Source organism: Rattus norvegicus, chromosome 10 (assembly GCF_036323735.1).
Source record: "Rattus norvegicus strain BN/NHsdMcwi chromosome 10, GRCr8, whole genome shotgun sequence".
Lineage (NCBI taxonomy): Eukaryota > Metazoa > Chordata > Mammalia > Rodentia > Muridae > Rattus > Rattus norvegicus.
Window position 1 is genome coordinate 106544482 of NC_086028.1, and position 22451 is coordinate 106566932.

The 22451-nt window shown below is 52.2% G+C and overlaps 3 protein-coding genes and 1 long non-coding RNA gene across 19 annotated transcripts; 2 read left to right on the plus strand and 2 right to left on the minus strand.

The window, feature by feature from the left end:
* Positions 1-1061: 1061 nt before the first annotated feature.
* Positions 1062-4163, minus strand: Rfng (RFNG O-fucosylpeptide 3-beta-N-acetylglucosaminyltransferase). Of its 4 annotated transcripts, none has more exons than XM_006247910.5 (9): positions 3842-4117; positions 3654-3702; positions 3145-3247; positions 2891-3044; positions 2534-2622; positions 2287-2452; positions 1899-1984; positions 1750-1811; positions 1062-1619 (listed from the first exon to the last, which is right to left on the minus strand). In XM_006247910.5, the coding sequence occupies exons 1-9, from the start codon at positions 4115-4117 to the stop codon at positions 1603-1605; spliced, it is 1002 nt and encodes a 333-aa protein (XP_006247972.1). In that variant the 3' UTR covers positions 1062-1602. The 4 variants fall into 4 exon arrangements, with proteins under 4 accessions (XP_006247972.1, XP_008766702.1, NP_068621.1 ...); XM_008768480.4 differs by having other exon boundaries at positions 1899-2041; NM_021849.2 differs by having other exon boundaries at positions 1062-1811; positions 3842-4163.
* A 1-nt stretch (position 4164) lies between these two features.
* On the plus strand, positions 4165-9248 carry Gps1 (G protein pathway suppressor 1). Of its 9 annotated transcripts, none has more exons than XM_063268313.1 (14): positions 4165-4297; positions 5048-5140; positions 5740-5925; positions 6420-6580; positions 6666-6801; positions 6887-6964; positions 7155-7215; positions 7532-7617; positions 7850-7944; positions 8031-8136; positions 8215-8295; positions 8395-8532; positions 8615-8749; positions 8824-9248. In XM_063268313.1, exons 1-14 carry the CDS (start codon positions 4265-4267, stop codon positions 8896-8898), a joined length of 1464 nt encoding a protein of 487 aa, XP_063124383.1. In that variant the 5' UTR covers positions 4165-4264; the 3' UTR covers positions 8899-9248. The 9 variants fall into 9 exon arrangements, with proteins under 9 accessions (XP_063124383.1, XP_063124384.1, XP_063124382.1 ...); XM_063268314.1 differs by having other exon boundaries at positions 7158-7215; NM_001270939.1 differs by having other exon boundaries at positions 4240-4297; positions 5740-5921; positions 6416-6580; positions 8824-9247.
* A 111-nt stretch (positions 9249-9359) lies between these two features.
* On the minus strand, positions 9360-16496 carry Dus1l (dihydrouridine synthase 1-like). 4 transcript variants are annotated; one of them, NM_172018.2, is made up of 14 exons: positions 16342-16430; positions 15469-15715; positions 14853-14961; positions 14319-14369; positions 13889-14001; positions 13100-13182; positions 12757-12860; positions 12416-12560; positions 12090-12186; positions 11916-12004; positions 11274-11419; positions 10018-10055; positions 9814-9889; positions 9360-9727 (listed from the first exon to the last, which is right to left on the minus strand). In NM_172018.2, the coding sequence occupies exons 2-14, from the start codon at positions 15703-15705 to the stop codon at positions 9588-9590; spliced, it is 1428 nt and encodes a 475-aa protein (NP_742015.2). In that variant the 5' UTR covers positions 15706-15715; positions 16342-16430; the 3' UTR covers positions 9360-9587. The 4 variants fall into 4 exon arrangements, with proteins under 4 accessions (NP_742015.2, XP_006247937.2, XP_038941132.1 ...); XM_006247875.4 differs by having other exon boundaries at positions 9370-9727; positions 13889-13941; positions 16342-16496; XM_039085204.2 differs by lacking the exons at positions 15469-15715; positions 16342-16430 and having other exon boundaries at positions 9370-9727; positions 14288-14369; positions 14853-14951.
* A 2829-nt stretch (positions 16497-19325) lies between these two features.
* LOC120095225 (uncharacterized) lies at positions 19326-22243 on the plus strand. 2 transcript variants are annotated; one of them, XR_010055925.1, is made up of 4 exons: positions 19326-19830; positions 20067-20186; positions 20297-20367; positions 21741-22243. It is a non-coding gene; the product is annotated as an uncharacterized LOC120095225 (long non-coding RNA). The 2 variants fall into 2 exon arrangements; XR_010055924.1 differs by having other exon boundaries at positions 19364-19830; positions 20067-22243.
* The last annotated feature ends 208 nt before the right edge of the window (positions 22244-22451 follow it).

Genomic DNA, 22451 nt, shown 5'->3' on the forward strand with positions numbered 1-22451 from the left:
ATTCCACCCTCATTGCTTAAGACTGTCAACTACTCGGTATCTGAAGAAAGTTGTATGGTGGGCCCTAGTCCTGGATTATCTGAGGCAGGGTCTCTATTTAGTTCTGGCTGACCTGGAACTTGTCATGTAGACCAGGCTGACCTCAAACTTGTGGCCCTTTTGACTCGGCCTATCCAGTCTTGGGATTACACGTGTAAACCACCACACTTAGCTTCAAAATGCTTTTTGGTTTTCTTTCTTTTTTTAGTTTTTTTTTTTTTTCCCCAGACAGGGTTTCTCTATATAACAGTCTTGGATAGACTCCATTTATAGACCAGGTTGGCCTTGAACTCACAGAGATCCACTTACTTCTGCCTATGGAGTGCTGGGATTAAAGGCACATGCCACCACACCTGGCCAAAGTGGGATCTCTGTAGTATACAAGGTAGGTACAAGTTCTAGGCAAGTGAACCATGCCTTCATCCCTTTTTTAAATCCTTGTTGGGTGTGGTGGTGCCCAGCTTTTTGTCCTGCCCTCAAAAGACAAAGTTCAAGGTTTACCTGGTCTACATAGCAAGCTCTAGGGCAGCCAGGGCTACTAAGGGAGACCCTGTCTTTAAAAAAAAAAAAAAAGGTTCTAAGTTGAATGATACACATCTTTCCACAGCAACACACACACACACCAGAGTTCACGATACACACCCTTTCTCAGCACATTCACACAGACATTATGCATGTGACCATACAGTGCCGTGTACCAAGGTAGAGCCATGTGCATAGCAGACATGCCTACACTCTCATATAACCAGCATACCCATATACATGACATCTGTGCCCACACCAGCCTTAGTACTACTCAGGCACAGTTCTGCACATGGCAGCCATGCTGACATATGTGTATCAGTGGTTCCGTCACGCGTGTTGAGAAAGACGTTGTCCTGCTTGACCTTACAGCATGGAAGGCTGAGGAGGTGGGCAGTGCTGCAGGAACGGGCCTTCCTGGAGATTGAGGTGTTGTGTGTGGACCTCTGAAGAGCTGAGCTGCCAGGGGTCTGGGTCATTTATGACAAGAGGAACCACACTAAGAATGACAAGCCTTTACTCAACAACACTGTAACCACTTCCCCATGGGGAACCCCTGTAAAAGCTGATGGGCCTGCATCTTGCTCCTGAGGAGCCCAAAGGAGAGGCTCTAGTGATGGGAAGCTCAGAGGGGAAGCATCCTGAATACCAGGTTAGAGGAAGGATGGGGGTAATGGAAGAACAACAGCCCTGCGTGGGAGCACAGCCTTGAAGCTGGTCCTCAGTGTCCACCGGCCACACAGTCTGAGCATTCTGGCTTTAGTGGTAGCTCTTTGAGCCCTCCAGCAAGAGCCAGTGGCCAGGTCTGAAGCCCACCCCTTAATGGCCAACCCGTTGGCACCATCTTCTGCAGTCGAGGACAGGCTGCAGCTGTGGGAGGCTGGGAACCAGTCCCCTCCTGGGCCACAGTCATGGGGTAGCTGGGGTAGTAGACCTTATCCACGAGAAGGACCTCTGGGCTTGGCTAGAGGCGTCAATGTCTCAGCAGCTTGGCCCTTCTCTCTCTTCCTGGATGATCTCAGCAGGCACAGCCCGGTTGTCTCATTTTCCCAAGGTACCTGGTGTCCAACCAGGACCGAGGTCATGGGAGGCCTTCAAGCAGCTTCTGCTGACTGCCTGAATCCAAGGCCTGAGGGAGCCAGGTAAAGCAGCCACCGGGGGTCACCAGTTACTGAAAAGCTTCCTTACCCCTGTTCTTCATAGGACACCAGTGGGTGTCTGGGTAGAGAAGGCAGTGCACTGACTGAAACCTGTCAGGGAAAGGAGTCACCTCAGATCTGCCAGGTAGGGGCTGGCGCCAGAGTCCTCCAGGCCAAAAGCCTCCAGCGCCCACTCACCGTGTAGGGTCCTGTCGAATGCTGAAACTTCCAGCTACATTCACCACGTTGTGCGGGTTCTCAGGACCCCCATAGCTCAGGGTAACCTGGGAGGGGAACCGGGGAGGGTGAGGGTCAGTTCTTCCTCCTGGGTCCTCCACCTGCTAGAGGAAATTTCACTCACCCCTCAGGCTTAGGGAAGCAGGGCAGTGGCCCTTCATAAAGAGCCCCATGAGACTTGCCATGCACAGGTTCCTGAGGGTGCTTCATCCAGCAGGCAAAGTCTCCACCCAGGGTCCGCCCCTCCTCCCCAGGGACAAGGAAATCCTGAGGCTAGCCCTCTCCTGAGTTCTGCACAACTGGGAGACCCCTTGGGAGCCAAGCTGACCCAGGCTGGAGCGTCTTTTACCTGCTGCAGAACAGCACCAGACGGCAGCTTCTGCAAGTTCTCCAGGTGGGAGTGGAACAGGGGGCTATGAAGCAGACGGGCACCCAGGAGCCCTTCCACAATGTATCCCACCGTGCAGTCGTCAGGCAGTCGAACCCGTTCTGCTGTGCTCATGAAACTGCCTAGGCTGGAGGGGAGGCTAGTTAGCACCTCTACAGTCCTTACCACCCCCAAAAACAGGCAGCTGGGCTCCCAGTCTCCCACTTACCTGGCCCACGGGCTCATTTTGAGGGCAAGGCCCCTGCTCAGGCAGAACCCAGCCCCACCAGTAGCAAACCAGAATTTCACTGTGTTTGACTGGAAAAGGGAAAAGGTTGATCAATCAGGGCTGCCCAGGATGGGGTTCCTTACCCTCAACCCTCCAGGAGTCTTGTTACTGTTATCCTAGGCCACCATATAGGAGTCTGCGGAAGGCACAAGGGGTTTTCTGACCCGTGGCCTCTACGCCCTTCTCTATTGCTGGACCTGATTTGATGGTTCCTTGGGGGTCTGGAACCAGAGTACTTGGCCTATCTTAGAGTTTTCTCACTCTTCAGCCCTAGGAGGATTTTAGCCCAGCACTCACGGTGCCACCGCCCTGGACCCTCTCTGTGGCTTCGATGGGGTGGTCCAGACTAGGTCGCCCCAGGTAGATGTCCTGGTTGGAAGAGAAGGTGGAAAGCAGGTGCAGCAGGCTTTTGGGGTTCACGTAGTTGTCATCATCCACGTGGCAGAACCATCTGAAGGTGGAGGGAGAGGCCTATGCACTGAGGCCCCCCAGTGTGGGTGGGAGCCCCCACACTGCTCGGTCCTGGCTGTCTGAGGGGTGAGGTTACTTACTTCCGTCCAGACTCTATGAACTTGTCATACTCCACTGACATCTTACAGCACAGCGCCTGGCGGGTTCGCACAGCGGAACAATTGGTGTTGATCATTTGGCTGCCTGCACGGTTGGAAACGGGCAATGTGAGTGCTGACTTCTAGGTTGCCTCCTTAGGTTTAGGCTGGAATATGCCTGTCCAGCCACTGGGCTAGATCCAATGCAGCCCTACCGCAGCCAGCCCTCATTCTGAAGCAGATGACAGCACAGGCGGAAACAGGACAAGACTTGGCAGGTGACTGCTGCTGGGCCTTCCTCAGGGAATGTGGGTGACATTGGCCACAGCACCCTGTCAGGAACTGGGGGCAGGGTGGGGAATCTGATGACTAGAAGGATGGGTGTTGGGAGATAGACTGGCAATGGATGGGTGTCTTGGCTCTGTAACACTAGCTCTGTGACACTAGTCAAATGCCTGACACAGGAATGAATGGCCCCAGTAGATACAACTCAGCCCAGGGGAGCGTCTCACCTGCCAGCAGCTGGAGCTCAGGGTCGTCTCCATCGGTGAAAATGAACGTCTGTGGAAGAAAACACCGTGAGGCGTCAGAGGATCCAGTGAGTGGGTCTCGGGGCAGGTGTGAAGCCCCGGGGTTAGGGGCACAGGGGGGCGCCAGTTTGGAATCCAGGAACCTACAAGGAGGGGGAAGGGGCGCACACCTGCCGTGGGGCTCGTGAGATCCAGGTACGCAACAGCAGCCGCAGGCGCGGGCCGTGGTTCTTCCGAGTGGTCTTGACTGCAATGAAGACGTCGTCCGGTTGCAGGCGGGAGACCTCGAGGGTCAGGCTCCCGGTCGGGACACGACCTGGGTCTGGTGCGGGAGCGCGAGGCAGCGGCAGCGGTAGTGGTAGCGGCAGCGGTAGTAGCAGCAACACAGCCAGGACCGCGGCCAGCGCGAGGCAGGCCCGGCACAGCACTCGCCGCACACGGCTCATGCGATCGCCCAGGCCCGGGCGCTGGGCGCCCGCCTGCGATTGCGGCGGCCCCTTTAAGAGTGACAGCACCCCGCCCCGAGCCTTGACCCGGAACTGACGGACGCGCCGCCCCGGAAGTGAACGTCGCTGCGGCACCGGGGGTGGAAGATGCCGCTGCCGGTTCAGGTGTTTAACTTGCAGGTAGGGGTTGGTAACTGCGCTCGCCGCGTGGCCGTTCGGTCCGGATCGAGCCTGGTGGGCGGGGCTGGCGGCGAGCGGGGCGGGGCCCGCAGCTCTGGCCTGGGCGCGTGAGCGTCGCCTGCCTCGCGGGCCGCTCTGGGCCCCGGCCCCCGCCCCGCCCCCGCCTCGCGCGCCAACGCTTTTCGTGCGGGTGCTGGCCTCTCAGAGAGGTGCGTCAGGCCAAGATGCGGGGCAGCCCGGCGCCCAGCTCTGCCTCGTCGTCGGCCTCCGACTTGAGCCGCAGCCCTGCGCACAGCAGGTCAGACTTGCGGCCCGGCACGTCGGGCGACTACAGCCTGAGCGCCAGCCTGTCGGCCTGCACGCTACTTTCCGAGGTATAGCTGCGCGCCTACCGTGTAGCGGCTCTTTCGATGTCGCTCGAGGCCCTGGCCCCTCGAGTCCTCGGCCAGCCTCTTCCGCATCGTGACCTGTCTGCTTTGACTCTCTTGATTTATGAAGATAGGGTGGCAATCTATTTCATTCTCTGTGGCCTAGAGGAAGCTGTATCGGGATGGCGGCTGGGAATGCTTGACGGTTCCTGTAGTCAGTGTTGTGCCCAGGACCTGGGTGGGAGAGCTGAAGACGGCACTTGGCTGCCAGCACCTGTGGAAGCCCAGTGCAGTTTTGCCTTGAGAAATCGTGGGCAGAGCTGATGGGGGAAACTCTGCTCACCCTGGTGCCTTTCGTCAAGGAGCTCCTTCTGTTTTGCAGGGGGCCGTGGAACCCATGCAGATTGATGTAGATCCGCAGGAAGATCCCCAGAACGCACCTGATGTCAACTACGTGGTGGAGAACCCCACCCTGGTATGGATCCTGTGTGGCGGAGGACTGCTGGCAGCTTCGATGTGTTGAGGGGTCCAAGTCAGACTCCCACTGTATGTCCTAGGACAGTTGATGCTTTTAGCAACCGCTTTAGACACATCTCTCTAAGCCAGGAAACTGGTTTTTCGTTTGCCCACCTATGTTGGGTTCTCAGGCAGTTCTAAGACCCTGCACCCACTTCTCCACAGGGAACAGTCCCGTCAAGTCAACAGTGTGAAGCAAAGCTCTATTTGCAGCCAACACACTTTTCCTCTCTTCTTAGCCCAGCATCCATCACTTGTTAGGTAGCGTATGCTCATGCTTCCGTTTCCCAGTGCAGAGCTTGGTCCTGAAGGTCTTTAATTCACACACTCCTGTGGTGTCTTCCCAGCATCTAAATGTGATCCCAGGACGCAGGTGAAGACTTACTGTTGTGCTCAGGTGGTCAGGTCCTTGCTTACCCCACTTGACCCTCTTTTTTTTTTTTTTTTTCCGGAGCTGGGGACCGAACCCAGGGCCTTGCGCTCGCTAGGCAAGCGCTCTACCGCTGAGCTAAATCCCCAACCCCCCACTTGACCCTCTTATCCCCTCCTCCCCACAAGGATCTGGAGCAGTATGCAGCCAGCTACAGTGGTCTGATGCGTATTGAGCGGCTACAGTTTATTGCTGACCGCTGCCCTCCGTTGCGAGTGGAGGCCTTGAAAATGGCTCTGTCCTTCGTGCAGAGGACCTTCAATGTGGACATGTATGAAGAGATACACCGGAAGCTCTCTGAGGCTACCAGGCAAGTAAGCTTTGGGGGGCAGGGGAGGCAAGTGACCGGAGCTGGGCTGGCCGTGGTTGTTCTGGCCCAGCATTTCACCTGTGATGCACTGATAGCAGGTGAAAGCCTGTAGTAGGTGAGAAGCATAACAGTGCTTCCTTCTTGGGGCGGGGAAGTGGTAGCAGGCCATTTTCTCTTCTTTGGCTTCCTTTGCTTCTATGCGGACAATCGAGCTTCCTAATTCTTGAGAGTCTGGTATAGCTGTCCTCCTATACACACACACACACACACACACACACACACACGCACACACACACACCCCACTACCTGGGTCAGAACCACCTATTCTCCTTGAACTCGCCTGTCTAGCTGGGTCTCTTAGATCAGCAGTTGTCTCTGTGCCTCTGGTACAGACTGGGCCCTTTCAGTGGGGCAGGGAGAGGCAAAGGGCTCTGGAGAACCAGCCTCTGGCTCCCCATGGTTATCACTATCCTGATGACTACCTTATCCCTCAGGGAGCTGCAGAATGCACCTGATGCCATCCCTGAGAGTGGAGTGGAGCCCCCACCCCTGGACACAGCCTGGGTGGAGGCCACTCGGAAGAAGGCCCTGTTGAAACTGGAGAAGTTAGACACGGACTTGAAGAACTACAAGGGCAATTCTATCAAGGAGAGCATCAGGTGCTGGCCTGCTCTGGGCAGGGGAGGTGGGCAACTGGGCCTAGCTGGCCCCTCGACCAGTATTCACTCACTGCCAGGCCCACAGGCGCGGCCATGATGACCTGGGTGACCACTACCTGGACTGTGGGGACCTCAGCAATGCCCTCAAGTGTTATTCGCGAGCCCGAGACTACTGCACCAGTGCTAAGCATGTCATCAACATGTGCCTCAATGTCATCAAGGTGGCCTGGGTGACAGCTGGGTAGGCATGGAGGGCCCTAAAGGGACAACTCCGACTTAATCTGGCCTTGCCTACTCACCTGCCAGGTCAGTGTCTACTTGCAGAATTGGTCTCATGTGTTAAGCTATGTCAGCAAGGCTGAGTCTACTCCAGAGATTGCTGAGGTAAGGTCCACCTCCACAGATGCCCTGCTCTAGAAGTTGTCATCCCTGTCCCCTGGAGCCCCGTATACTCCTTCCCTGCCTCAGTGTCCCTTTGAGTTTGTTCTTGGGGTAGGGTGGGGACAGGGAATAGAGCTCCTTAAATAAGGAAGGCAGGCGGGGGGCCTCTCATATCTGCTTTCTTCTCCTGCAGCAGCGGGGAGAGCGGGACAGCCAGACTCAAGCCATCCTCACCAAGCTCAAGTGTGCTGCAGGTGAGGCTTCCAGCCACCTCTCCCGCTCTTCTTCCCTCTGTGCATGTGTAGGTGGCACTTGCTCAAGTTAGTACAGAGAAGCTGGTGGGGTCTAGGGAAGTAGGTCAGCTGGTTTCCCTGAGCCTGGTATATAACATGGGCATTTTGAGGATTCCCTGCTTGTGGGGATGTTTTCATTTAGATGCTGTTACTAACAGCTAGGATTTCCATCCCTAAACTGGGGAATGCTGGGGTAGGAGGCCAAGGATCCACTGATGGCCATGGCCTTCTAGGGCTCCTATACCCCCTCTAAATCAGTCTCCTCCTTGCCTTTTAGGCTTGGCTGAGCTGGCTGCACGAAAGTATAAGCAAGCTGCCAAGTGCTTCCTTCTGGCTTCCTTTGATCACTGTGATTTCCCAGAGGTGAGGAGGGGCATGAGGCACTCTTCAGCTTGTCCAAGTCTGTATACAAGAGGAAGTGAAAGCTTGTGGATTGGGCTGTTAAGCTCTCCTGAATGAGGGTCTAAGCATTGTCTTGAATGGGTAGTGGGAAGGGCAGGTCAGACCCCCACCTTTAGGCTTCCTCCTTGGTCTGTGCAGCGGTCAGTGCCCAGGACCCCAGGTTTCTGAACCTACCTCCCCTTCTGCCTCTCAGCTGCTGTCCCCCAGCAATGTGGCTGTCTATGGTGGCCTATGTGCCTTAGCCACCTTTGACCGGCAGGAGCTGCAACGCAATGTCATCTCCAGCAGGTAAGGTGGGTAGTGGGCTCCTACCTCTGCTCCTGTCGAGTCAGGCCCTTCTGTCCCTTCTTAGTTGAGCATTCTGGTATCCTCAGCTCCTTCAAGTTGTTCCTGGAGCTGGAGCCACAGGTCAGAGACATCATCTTCAAATTTTATGAGTCCAAGTATGCCTCATGCTTGAAGATGTTGGACGAGATGAAGGTAAGGCACAAGGGTATGGCACACTGAGACTGACCTAGGTTGTGTGCCTTGGGGTCCCTGACCAGCTCTCCTCTGCAGGACAACCTGCTCCTGGACATGTACCTGGCCCCTCACGTCAGGACACTGTATACCCAGATCCGTAACCGGGCTCTCATCCAAGTAAGTGTGGGTATTGAGGGAAGGGGGCATGGATGGTTAGGGGTTGTATGGAATGCAGACCTGAGGAGCAGTGGACAGCTTGTGGCTTCTGTCCTGTAGTACTTCAGCCCCTATGTGTCAGCTGATATGCACAAGATGGCTGCTGCCTTCAACACAACAGTTGCAGCTCTGGAGGATGAGCTCACACAGCTCATCCTGGAGGGCCTTATTAATGCCCGCATCGACTCACACAGCAAGGTGGGTACACAGGGTTGGACTGCTGTGAGTGTATGGTCTGGAGACCTGTGGGGCTGTTCTGAGCCTCCTCATCCTCCTTCAGATACTGTATGCTCGAGACGTGGATCAGCGTAGCACCACCTTTGAGAAGTCCCTGCTGATGGGCAAGGAGTTCCAACGACGGGCCAAAGCCATGATTCTGAGAGCAGCTGTGCTACGCAACCAGATCCATGTCAAGGTGAACAGCCTGGGGTGCGAGGGAATGGGCAGCACTCACACAGCCTCCACTGAACCCCTCCCTGTCCACTGCAGTCTCCTCCTAGAGAAGGGAGCCAAGGGGAGCTGACTCCAGCAAACAGCCAGTCACGGATGAGCACCAACATGTGAAAGGCATTCCCGTGACCTTCAGACTAGTCTGCACAGCTCCTCTGCCAGTGGAAGCAGCACCTGGGCCTCCTGCCTGCTTTCCTCAAGATGAGACCCCAGACTGTGTGGTTCATTAGAGCAGTCCAGCCCCTGGGATGCCAGTTCATTGGCCTTCCGCTCGGAGGCCCCCTCTGCTGTGGTAGGCAGGCTGCCCAGTATGGCCATTCGGGCCTGACTCTAGGTTTCTGTCCCAATGAAACAGACCATGTGCAATTCCCAGGTAAGGGTTCCTCAACCCTTCCTGTCCATGTAGTTCTGACTGCAGCAGTGTCACTAACCAAGTAGTCCATTAAAGTACAGATTGATCATTGCCCCAGGCTCCCTTCCTTTCTGCCTGTGTGCCCTGGATACTCTGACCACGTGAAAGAGGAGGGAGGTCCATGATGAGGGCTGGGAGAGTAGCCATAGGCCGTTACTATGGATCTCTGCAAATGCGGCTCTGAAATGGTTTATTGTTGAGTTCTGAAAACACATGTGGGAACAGGGCAAGTCCAACCAAGACTACCCTTGGTGTAACATTGCCGGTCCCCACCAGCAGACATCAACATGTTCTTCTGTGTCAAAGAGGAGATTCCCTGAGTAAAGGCATTTCCTTAAAGAATGTCCAGGCTTCAGTGGCTGTCCTGGGTGGAGATGATTCTTGCTGGCTTTCAGGCTAGGGCACTACCCATGACTTCAGAGAAACCACTTGGTGTTACAGGCCTCACCTGCTGAGCTTCCTGCAGTCCAGGCTGGATCCCTTTCCAGGCCAGAGACTTCTCTAATTTGGTCTTAAAAAGCAATCCATGACCTGACAGGGAGGGTGAGAGGAGAATGGGGGTCAGGAAGCCAAAGTTCTCACTGCTGCTGGAGGGTGGGTGAGCAGTCGCAGCTCACCTGGGCAGTCTGCGGTCTCCCTGAAAGCTCGCTTCTTGCAGCAGCCACGGCACAGATTAAACACACATCTATTGCCCTGTGCACGGAAAGTTAATGAGCTGAGGTCAGCACGTGTACTTGGCCTCAATTCTGAGGTAAGTAGTACCAGCAGCATAAGAACGCCCATGAGGACTGTCTGCCCACCGAACAGAAGGGCCAGCTTACCTTTGGATTTCCACATTGGTCACACTTTGCATATTTGGCTGGAGGGGAAAAAAGGGCAGATTGAATGGGACGAACGAGGCGGGTCAGGGTGAGCAGTTGCCATCCACCCCTACAAAGCTGCAGTGTTGTCTACACATGTGCCTGAACACCAGAAGAGGGCACCAGATCTCATTATACATGACCTCTAGAAGAGCAACCAGGGAAAGCGCTCTTAACTTCTGAGCCCTTTGAGGTTCCCACCTTTAGCTTGCTATGGCCACCCAGGCCAGGAACTGAGCTATGATAAGATTTGGCTGACAGTGGACTGAGCATGACCTCACTGGAAACAAAGAAGAGAGCAGGTGGGCTGCCCACACCACCCCCTAGCATCCAGAGCCCTAGGTCTGTCACTGCTGTCTCCCATTGAAAACAACATCCAAGTGTGGAGGCTTAAGCTATGATCCGAGCACTCCAGATTGCTGCTGAGCATTAAAGTCAGAGTAGACACACGGTGAGATCCAAGGCAGCTTGGATTACCCATGCAGACCGATGTCAGGAAACAAAAAAGGGCAAAACCAACCCCTCTCCTAATGCCCACTTCCTGTGGTACAGCATTGTAGGCAGAAACTACTATGGCATTTCCCTTATAAATAGTCCATCCAGGACTGTGATACGGTCTGTCCTGCTGTCTCTCAGGGAGCCGCCACCAGACTGCTGAACCTCTAGGAAGCAGCTGAGTGTGTGAACCCAGACTGCCAACATGACGAGGGCACAGAGGACCATGCCCTGGGGTGAGACTCAAGCTGCACACCTAGGTACCATACTGAAAAGTCCTGTGTCTCTCTGAGAGGCTCCCACCTTCACCCCCATCTATCTGGGTCAGGATCCTGGCTCACCACTATCCAAATATACAGCACCCTAGAATGCTCCCCAGGAGCAGCCAGGGCCTGCTTGAAGACTGCCTGAGCCCCATGCAAGGGTGAGGCACACCCAGGACTCAGTCTTTGTCATATAGGCAAACTCTGGTGGTCACTTGAACAGCACCTGGCTGAGGAGCTTTGGTATGTCGAGTAGGTTTATAGCCATACACTGTGGATCAGACTCAAAGGCCCTTCACAGGGTCTTAGTGTCAGACCTGAAGTCTGGTCTGGGCCCAGGCCTCTGTTTCTGGATCTAGGCATTAAACTTGACAGGCCTGGACTCCTAGCCCCAGTAAAATGATGAAGATAATGAAGAGGTTTCCAGGCAACCTGCCCAAAAAACCTGGCTTCACTCACGTTTCAGGGAAGGATCAAATGTTTTGTGAGGGTTCCTCAGTTGTTTCTTCAGCTTATTCTTGGACAAGCCCTCCATGCTGCCCTCTTCTTCCTCCAGAGCCCGCTTGCTTCGACCACTACTATTCTCCTTGCTCCCTTCCTTAGGTCTGAAGGTTAAAGGACCGTGAGCAGCATCAAAGATCAGTTCACCAAGGCTAAATGGAGCATCTCAGGAGGGGGATCCAAGGCAAAGGGGCTGGACAGCCAAAGGTGCCAAGGGCATGTACCATTCTCCTATTCATCCCAAGTAACCATTCTTGGCTGCCTAGGCAAGCAGGACTTGTCCAAGGACACAGGGCATTGGTATAGTTCACACAATGCCTAACAGGAATTAAGCCTTCCTGGAATGGCATCTAAGGTTCAGGGGCCCAGGATTTCGACACTGAGTCCAGTGAGGCTGAGATCACAGATGACAGCCTGCCTGCCCACTTTAGAGATTCCAGGGTCTGCCTGTTAACCCCAAGGACAAAGCCACACAGGACTAAAGGACCTTGGGTAAGTCTCTCTTCCTCCTTCACCCAGAACAGGGACTTGCCTCAGTGACTAGAGCAATGGCAAAGGGTGCCTGTGCATGTACTCCCACCGCACACTGACTCAGCTCACCCTGGTCGGATGTAAGGCTGGCAGATCCAGTGGAAAGCAGGTAAGTTGTCAGCTGGCCTCACTCCTTCTTGCTGCCTGGCCATGTCCTCCTGCAAAAGCCCAAGGCCTGTCAGCAGCCTAAGCTGCTGGCCCCTGCAGAACTTGCTGGGCTCCCAGCACCAGCCCTGCACCTGCCTGACAGCGAAGCTTCAGCGCCTGGCTCACAGCAGCCACGCCTTCCAGGGTCTTCACTTTGGCCAGCTCCTCCCGAAGCTGCTGATGTACCTGTAGCCTGAGGCAGATGCCTGTCACTCCAGTCACCACCTAGGCCGAGTCCTAGGCACCTGGCCAGTCATCTCTTCTCACCGAGGCTCCTGCCCTCCCTCACTGCCAAGCCACCCGCCAGCCCTTCAGCAGACTTGGTAGCAAGTTGTTTTGGGAAGACCACAGAATACTCCAGGCAGGGTGCTGACATTGCCTAGAGAGACCCACTCTCAATTCCTGCCCAAGGAGCAACTCACGTGTGGTGCCACAGCTTGAAGAGATGGGCCCGGACGTAGGAGAGTGGACAAGGGTGCTGCCGTACAATGTCCAGGTACTCATCAGCCAGCTCCCACACAGCAGGGCTCCGGCCCTCAAAGAGGGCAGGGTTGTGCAGGTTCCCCTCTGGGGAGAAGGTAAGGAAGAAAGCTTGGAATACTCTCCTGGCCACTCAGGTCACTGGCTAGCTATAGGGTTGGCAAATCTGGAAAACCGTCTGAGGGCTTGGTTTGGGCCCAACAGAGCGGACATGGACAGTGAACACCATCTCCTTAAACAGGTCTATGAGGACAGAAAAGGGCTGAGGCATGTGTGTGCTCACCTGCACTCATGACCCCCTGCACGCCTGTGTCCTGGATGCATCGCTCCACATCCTGCAGGCACCGGATGTTCCCATTGGCAAACACAGGGATTCCCACCGCCTTCCTGTGGGGGGAAGAGAAGCCTGACCCTACACCATGCCAGGGCAGTGCTAAGCCAGGAGGGGCAGCCACCAATTTCTATCTTGTTGAGACACCTTGACTTCTATGGCATTGTTGCCTTCCCTCCCAGATAGTTATAGGGCATCATTACAGGCAATGCTGAACACCCCAAGGTGTGGAACTAGGTTTTTGCCGCCACTTCCACAAAGTCCAATGGACAATGACTGTACCCAACCTGCTCACCGAACTGCCTTGATGTGCTCCCACGAGGCTGTTCCTGCCATGGGCCCCTTCTGCTCCTTGGTGCGCCCATGCACAGTCAGGAGCTAGGACAGACCAATACTTGGTTCAACCCTGCTCTACGCAAAGGTCTCAAAACAATTACAAGGGACCTGCTCAAGTTTCTCAGCTTTCCATGCTGGGAGGAACCAAGGCCATCTGGCATGGATCTGTCCCTGGTCCCAGGGTCTCAAGAGCCCTGCCCCTTTGGAAGAGCCCCGGCTGCAATCAGAAAACATGAGTCAAGGGGCAGAACCCTGAGTACAAGAGAAATCTGGAGAACTCGGGATGCAGGGTGCTGAGTGAGGGTGGCTCCTGCTCTTTCCGGAAACCACATGGCCAGGGTCAACATGCAGGACAGGAAAGAGGACCAGGTCCCATAACCCCATGGCTTATGCCCAGGCTCCCAGAGAGGCTGCATATTGAGCTCACCTAAAGGAAACCCTCCCTGGTGTCTAGAGAGCCTGAGATATGGTAGTGAACCCAATGTTACTCTCCATGCAGACAACACCCTGGAGCTGGAATGGCAGTTTTAGAGATTTGAGCCAGGGTAGCAGGTCTTAAAAGTGGGGCCAGGAGGAGCCTATTGCCCCGCCCAAAAAAATGTCTTGGCTGCAGCCCCCACTCAAGAGCTGCAGAAGCAAGAGCCACGTCTGGTGTTGGAAGATTATCATGGAGAGACAGAATGTGCTCAGATGTGAGGCCAGGCCGCCTGCTAGATCCCAACAACCACCCTGGGAGTCATGGCCTCACCTGACAGCCAGCCTTCTCCAGCATCTGGGCGTATCTCACTGTCTTGTCAATCTCTGGGAAGACACGAATTTTGCACGTGACAGGAACAGAGAGTCGCTCATGAGCCAACAGAACTGAGAAAAAAGACAGTCTCTGAGGGAACCACAGTGCTACTCCAAGGTGGCCAAACCCCAGTAAGTCCCCATGGAGCACTGGGAGCTAACAGGAGTAAGGACGCTGTCCTGGCACTGATTCTAAGGGGATAGTTGGTATACATCAGGGGACTCTATAGTCACCTCCTTCCAGCAGGAAAAGTGCTGTGGCCAAGAGCCCCCAGAGGGATCACCGGTGTCCTCTCTTGAGCCCCAACCAAGCAGCTGTGCTTATGAGCCCTGTCAGACTGTCTCTGGGGCGACTCACTCGCTGACACGATGGCATGCAGCCGACTCACTCATTCTTTGAAGAAGATCCCACTCCTCCTGCAGAAAAGCGCCATAGCGACCTGCAGAGGATGAGAGTGGCCCCCATTGCACCTATACTGCCATGAACCCCCTACCAGCCCAGCTCCTCAGACTACGGAGGACTCCACAGCTAGGCCAGGTGTATAGGTGCCAGCCGAGTTTCTGGTTAGAGCAGGACTGAAAATGAAGTCAAACAGCTTCTCAGCTGTCAAAACTCCAAAGTAGCCTAAGACCAATAATGCTTGCTTAGGGGCCCAGTGAGCCAAAGGATTGCGGAGCCAAGGACCCCCCGCCAGCCGGTCACATTTATCAGTGGGATATCTACGTGGCCAGCAGAGTTTGGTCCCCAGTCAAGCAACTGGGAACTCTCTAGGATGATAAGACCAGAGAAAGGAGTGCTTGCTGGCTACAGGTGTCATTACAGTCAGAGGCAGGGATTAACTCTCCCCATGCCCACTGATACCCAGGCTCTACCAGAACAGGCCTGGACAGGCGTCAACACAGGACTGTAGAAATGACCTCACCTCTCTTGGCTATCATCTGTGGGCAGCCCAAGTTCAGGTCAATGGCATCACAGTAATCTTGTGCTAGGAGAGCTGCCTGGACAAACACCTCTGGGTCGTTGGCACAAAACTGAAGAAGACATGAATGTCACCTTTGGTCAAACCAGGCCTACGACTCTCCCTGCCTAGGCCACCCAGCCCTGTGAGGAATCCCATGGTGACTCAATGAGCTATGGTCTTTCCACCAGCATGTACAATATGATAAAGTGGGAAGATCTCATACCACTAGGGATATGAGTTGTACATGACATGTAACAGAAGCCACTGGCATAAACTTTTAAAGAACTAAGAGTTCTCGACAGGAGGGCACTGAGACAGGAGAAGTATCAAGGTAATACTGATGCTACAAATCCCTCGTGCTCTCCAAGCTGCCCCTTCACAGGGCTTAGACTGTCCCTAGCTTTGGGGATGCTCACTCAGCAGCTGTGTCTCACTGCATGTGTCATGCAAGGCTGCAGGGACCCCGACCCTCCTCCTGGGTTATATGTATATGGTGGGGACAGCTTGGGAATGCTGTCCTTATACACATGGTCTGGAACCCGGGTGCTACTCAGGTAGCCACAGTCCCTCTGCTCACCTGCACAATGAGGGGCCTGTCCTCAGGGCACACATCACAATATAGGTTCTCTTTCCGATAGTTAGCATCTCTAACGAAGACCTGGGCATGTAGCATAGGGGTGTAGCATAGCTGGGCTCCATGGCGGCGGCTTAGCAGTCTCCAAGCTAGCTCACTCTGGTCCACCATGGGTGCCACCACATGTCGGGCACCCCCAAGGGTGCGGCTCCAAAACTCAAAACCCTGCAGTTTGGGCATCCTTTCCACACTAAAGGCAGAAGAGGAACACGCTCTCATTTCAGCCATAGTACACCATCATACCTCAGGAGGGTACGAAGTTCAGCTCAAGGGGCTGACCACTCTTGTCAGTTATAGCTGCCTGCTTCCCCAAACACAGGAGAGGTATATCCAGGCACAGGGTCGAGCTGCCCTCCACCTTTCTAGCAGTGACCCTGACATACCATTCACCCTCTCTGAACCTTACCCCCTCATCTGCCACTGGATTAAACGCCAGCCTGGTGGAACAGGTGTGAAGGATAAACAGGTCTGTGCCCGAACAAGGAAATCTGCGTCCCTGCGGGCCGGACCTGGCCAGATGAGACCTCCCGGCAGCACGAGGCCTGACGCCACCTCACATCTTGGGTTGGGAGAGCAGCGAGTATGTCAGCCCCGAAGGCCCCTTTCCTAGTCTGGCCTAGAGTCTCCTGAGCTAACCCTACCCCTTGGGCTGGCCCGGGGCCCGAGACAGACACCGGACGACGTCAAAGGGGCTTGAATTAGAACTACTTCCCGCACCGTCGGAGCTGGCCGGGGTTCAGTGAAAGCCTGTGGCTGCGGGCACGCTTCAAAAAGAAAAAGGGACATACATACAAGGCCCCGCAGCCTCTGTCTTACCCGCTGCGCCGCCAGCAGGACCCGCAGGAAGGCGGCGGTAGCCGCCAAGCACTATGGCTCAGTCTCAGCGCACCACCGCCGGAAGTGCCGAAGGCGGAAGCGCACTGCCAGGCGCTCCGCACCGTCTGCGGTGCGGCAAAGAACAAAATCCTCGGACACTGCAGCTCAACGCTGAAGGGACCGGCCCCGTGGAAAATGGAGCTGAGCAAGTACAGACTGCGCGTGCTCGGGAGCCACGTTGTTCCTTCCAGACAATTGGCACTGAGAGATCTTTCCTGCATCCCCAACCAACCCCCGCATTCCAGGACCAGCCCTTGGTTCTTCCGACGCAAGACATAAATTCAGTATAATACCACAGTAGAAAACGAAATAAAGAATTATTACTTCAGATCCTAGATAGGAAAGGCTACGAGGAGCCTGTCCTTTGCGGAGTAATGAGATGCTTCCTAGAGGAAAGGAACATGCATAAAGAAATATGGTAGGGTTGGGGATTTAGCTCAGTGGTAGAGCGCTTGCCTAGCAAGCGCAAGGCCCTGGGTTCGGTCCCCAGCTCCGAAAAAAAAAAAGAAGAAGAAGAAGAAAAAAAAAGAAATATGGTGTTGGCCTTTCGGTGATGGCCTATACCTTTACTCCCAGCACTCAGGAAGCAGAGGCAGGCGGATCTCTGTGAATTGGAGGCCAACTTGGTCTACAGAGTGAGTTCCACGACAGCCAGGGCTACATAGAGAAGCCCCAACGCCCACCCCCCACCAACTCCCCATCTCAAAAACAAACAAAAAAGATTTCTCTCTTAAGTTCCACAATCCTTACAGAAACATTGTGTCATTCAGTCCTGGTCCCCAGCCTTGGTGCAAATGCTAATACATACTTCATAATGATACATGTATGTGTAATAATACATGCATAATGTTATAATGATATAATGTAATATATGTATTACACAGGACATTTATAATCCTTTAATTTTCTGCCTTGTAAGAAAAATGACAGGAAGCTGGGTGGTGATGCCACATGCCTTTAATCCCAGCATTCTGGAGGCAGAGGCATGAGCATCTCTGTGAGTTGGAGGCCAGCCTGGTTTACAGAGCTAATTCAGGATAGCTGGAACCACATAAAGAAACCATATCTTGAAAAATAAAATAAAAAATAAAAAAATAAACAAGAGGGGCAGGAGAGATGGCTCTGAGGTTAAGAGTACCGACTGTTCTTCCAGAGGTCCTGAGTTCAATTCCCAGCAACCACATGGTGGCTCACAACCATCTATAATAGGAACTGGTATGTCTGAAGACAACTACAGTGTATACTTGTATACATAAATTGTACTTGTATACATAAATTAAATAAATAAATCTTTAAAAAAGAGAGAGAGAGAGAGAGTACTAATTGTTCTTCCAGTGGTCCTGAGTTCTATTCCCAGCACCCACAAGGCAGCTTACAACTGTCTGTAACTATATGCCCTCTTCTGGTCTGCAGACATACATACAGATAAAACACCTTAAACACATAATTGATTAATTAATTTTTTAAAAAGAAAATGGGAGAACAAACTTCACATCCACAGCTGGGCATGGTGGTGCACACCTTTAATCCCTATTCTTCATATCTCTGGGAGGCAGATCTCTGAGTTCAAGGACAGCCTGGTCTACAAAGTGAGTTCCAGGACAGTCAGGGCTATGCAGAGAAATCCTGCCTCAAAAAAGCCAAAAACAAGACAAAACAAAACAAAACCTCCCAAAGTACACTACTTAGCTTTATTCACTTATAGTGTTATAGCCTGACACACCTCATCCCCGGATAGCTTTAGCCATTCTGTCCCATGCCTGCCAGATATTTCATATTGTTGCTGTAACATGCCTCCCAGCCATTGACACAGAGAAGTGACTTGACTCAGAGCAAGGACATGCTGACCACAAACCCTGTTTTGTTCTGTATGTTCCGAATGTTCTGTATGAGGTTTGCTAATCTTAAGAATTTCCACAAAGCTTTACGTAGGACCTATCAAATCAAAGGTCAATATGAATTGTTATGTCTAAAATATCTTGAGTAAGAGCTTCCTGCACCTGTGTGTGGGTTTTTTCCCCCTTATAAGCTGACAAAAATATATCTGTTGTCATAGTTCAGATAATTCTGAGCTATGGCGCTGGTCTGACCAGGGCGTGTGTTCAAGAAATTATTCTTGCTTAACTGAGGTCAGTGTTCATATGGTTTGTATGGCAATTCCTGCACCCCAATAATAGCAGTTCTAGCATTGTTTATAGACCTGAGCTTCTACCTGGTATAATTGTCCCTTGAGCTAAAATATCTTTCAGTCCTGATAGATCTGAGAGATCAACCGTCTCAGTTTCACTCGTTTGTAAATCTCTGAAACCCCAAACAAAAAAAGAAAAAAAGAAAGAAAAGAAAACGAAAACAAGAAAACAAAAATAAATAAAGAAGACAACAGCTGGATGTGGTAACACACACACTTGTAATTCCAGCCAGCCTGGAACTCTCCATTGTCCTGAGCCCTGGGATTGCAAACATGTATCACCACACTCCAGCTCCAGCTGGTTTTCTTGGCGTTCCTACTGTTTTGTGTTTGTTGAACTTCTTTCATCCATAAGTTAATTTTTTTCCCAGCAATATTTCAGCTATTTTTTTTTTCCTTAGCAGGGTCTGTAACCCAGGTTGGCTTTGAACTAGGATTCTAGCTGAGGATCTGAGGATGACCTTGAATTTCTGTTCCTCCGGTCTCCCCATCTCCCCAAGTACTTCTTTTATGCTGTGCTGGAAATCAAACCCAAGCCTCGTGTGTGTTGGGCAATCGCTCTACCAGCTCACATCCCCAGTCCTTTCTTGCTCTTTTTTTCCTACTCTTCCTTTGTCTATGCAACCGCCTAAGTTTCATTGTTGGCAGTATCTTGCCTGGAATTCTGCTTTGTTTTCTGAAATCCTCTTGGCTGAGCAAGGGCGTTCTCTACCCTTAGGTTGGCCTGCCCCCTAGTGGAACCTCCCAGCACTGTTTGTTAGCTGAGGCAGCCAGGCCACCCCTGCTCCAATAACTAGCAACCGAGAAGGGACAGCCTGTGATTTCCACTCATTTCTCTTGGTAGGGACCCACTGTTTTACTGTAAGGCTGGGTTAAGACTCTGAGACTGGGCCTCCCCAGAGCTGAACTTCGAACCTCTAGAGGGCACTCTTTTTGGTGAAAAAGGACCCTGACAGACGTTTGAGCCGTTGGTAGCCTGTGCTGTGGCCCCGGGCTGGCCCATGGAGGAGGGAGCTTGTCCTTAGCTGCACCCATCTAGAATGGAGCTTGTATCATGCGGGCAGAGAGGAGGGATGGGCCAAGGCAAGTACCCCAAACCCACACTCCCTTCCTGGAAGGATTTGGTAGATTTTCCTGAACACTGTTTCCCCCTTGGCTGAGAGTCCTCAGAACAACTTCCGGGACTTTTTTTTTTTTTTCTTCGGAGCTGGGGACGGAACCCAGGACCTTGCGCTTCCTAGGTAAGCGCTCTACCACTGAGCCAAATCCCCAACCCAACTTCCGGGACTTTCAATGACTTTCTGGAGACTTTTCACCAGAAAAGGCTGCTTTGCTGGGGACTGTCCTCTGAACCCCTCTGGCCACCAGCAGTATGGGACCCTTTTAGTCCAGTATGACTCACACAGATGCTCGGGTGTTTTTAGGGTGCCGATGTGTACTCCCTTGTACTCTTCTCCAGTTTTCTTTTTTGAAACAGGATCTCACTATGTACTCTTAGCTGGCCTGGAGCTTGATAAAACGGACTGGCCTCAGACTCATAGAGACCAACCTGCTTCTGCCTCCTACACGCTGGGATGAGAGGGTATAGAACCAAATGGTATATTCTAAGAACAACCCCTTATGTCTCCCTCTCCCACCCATCCTTCCTAATACACAAAGATGGCGTTAACATTGAATTTTCTTGTTTGGGCATGTTCTCTCAAACAGGGTCTCACATGGCTGACTCGGAACTTACTATGCATGGTGGTCTTTTAGTTTCAGCCACCCAGGGATTAAAGGTGAGCTCTACCATTCTGACTTTACCTATCTTTCCCATTTGTTGTCTCGAAGCGCATGTCTTATTTCCCTACTTGGGGTTGTGTGTCCTTTGGACACACCCAATCCTGTTCTGTCTAGATGTTCTGTTGGTCACCTAGACTAGATATGTAGGTCATCTCCAATATTTTTCAATTTTACATTGTTTTACAACAGATATGTGTGTTTGTGTGCACAGGTGTGTGTATGTGTGTGCTTATGTGTGTGCACATGTCTATGTGTGTGCATGTGTGTGTGTGTATGTGTGTGCTTATGTGTGTGCACATGTCTATGTGTGTGCATGTGTGTGCATGTGTGTGTGTGTGTGTGTGTGTGTGTGTGTGTGAGGGCACGCACATGCACATGCAGGTGTACGTGGGACACTTTCCAAGAAGCATGAATACAGAACTGATTTTTCTGTGTGCTGCCAAGTCTCCCCCTTGAGATCCTATGTTCTATGCCTCCCACTAGGGTTGCTTTGATGCAAGTTTCCCTGTTACCTCCACAGCACTCTGTATGTTTGCAACTGTGTCAACCTGACAGATAAGGAATGGTCCTCCTTGTGACTATCATTTTTTTTTATTTCCCTTATAATGAAAGGCTGAGCATCTTTTTATATGGTTAGAGGTCTAATTGACTATTATTTTGCTTATAAATCCCTTCTAAAACAGCTTCATGGGAGCATAATTAATATTTTTACAATATATACAAAGTGGCAATTACATGTTTATAGATACCTGTATATACAAGTGAAACTGTTCCAGTCAGATAATGAAAGTGTTTATCGCTACTCCCGGTTTCCCTGGGCCCCTCCCCCACCCTCTTCGTCCACATGTTTGCTGCTTTATGTGTGTACCTTCCTAGGGCTTTATTGGCACGGAACTGTGACAAGTTTTTGATTTTGGTCTGAGATGCGCAGCAGCTCAGTCTTTCCATGTGTGAGCAGTGTACTTTTATGGAATGTTCTGAAATGCATTTCTCCCTTCACCTGTTTATGAATCTGGGGTGGTTTCTCCAACCGTTGCTATGAATGTTCTTGTCAAATCTTCATGTAAACAGAGGGTAATTTGTATACCTTGGAGTGGAATGGCAGACCATATATGTTTTGAAGTGGGTTTCATGTAGCCCAGGCTAGCCTCAAATTCTTTATGTAGCCAAGGATGACCTTGAATTCCTGATCCCTCTCCCCTTCTACCCAAATGAGTGCTAGGGTTACAGATATGTGCCACCATACCCGGATTCATGTTTCTTCTTTTTTTTGGTGTGTGTGTGTGTGTGCGTGTGTGTGTATGTGTGTGTGTGTGTGTGTGTGTGTATGTGTGTAAGGGTTTATTTGGTTTATTCTTCCCAATCACAGTCCATTACGAAAGGAAGTCAGGTAGGTTTCAAACAGAGATTTGGAGTCAGGAATCGAAACAGAGGCCATCGAGGAACACTACTTGCTGCCAGCATGCAGCCCTGAGCCATGGCCATACATCATCTGTCTACGTCTTCTTTGGTGACTGCTATGGGCTCTGCATTACAAACATAGATACCCACTCCCCGAGGCCATCTCACCCATCCAGTGAAACATTTGAACCATTACCCTTTGCACTTCTGCTCTATATAGTCTGCCTAAACTGTCTCTTTAAAAAAGAAAAAAATAAAAAAAGATTTATGGAGCTGGAGACATGGCTCAGCGGTTAAGAGCACTGACTGCTCCTCCAGAGGTCCTGAGTTCAATTCCCAGCAACCACATGGCGGCTCACAACCATCTGTAATGAGATCTGATGCTCTCTTTTGGTGTGTCTGAAGACAGCCACAGTGTACTTGTATAATAAAATAAAAATAAATAAATAAATAAATAAATAAATAAATAAATAGTAAGGGATTTATTGTATGTGACTGAGTGTTTGCCTGGACATGTGTCGGCCCATGGAGGTCAGAAGATGGTGTGGGATTCCCTGGAACTGGAGTTGTGATGGTTGTGAGCTGCCATGTGGGTTCTGGGAATTGAACTCAGGACCTCTGGAAGAGCAGTCAAGGCTCTTAACTGCTGAGCCATCTCTCCAGTCCCCAAAAATTGTCT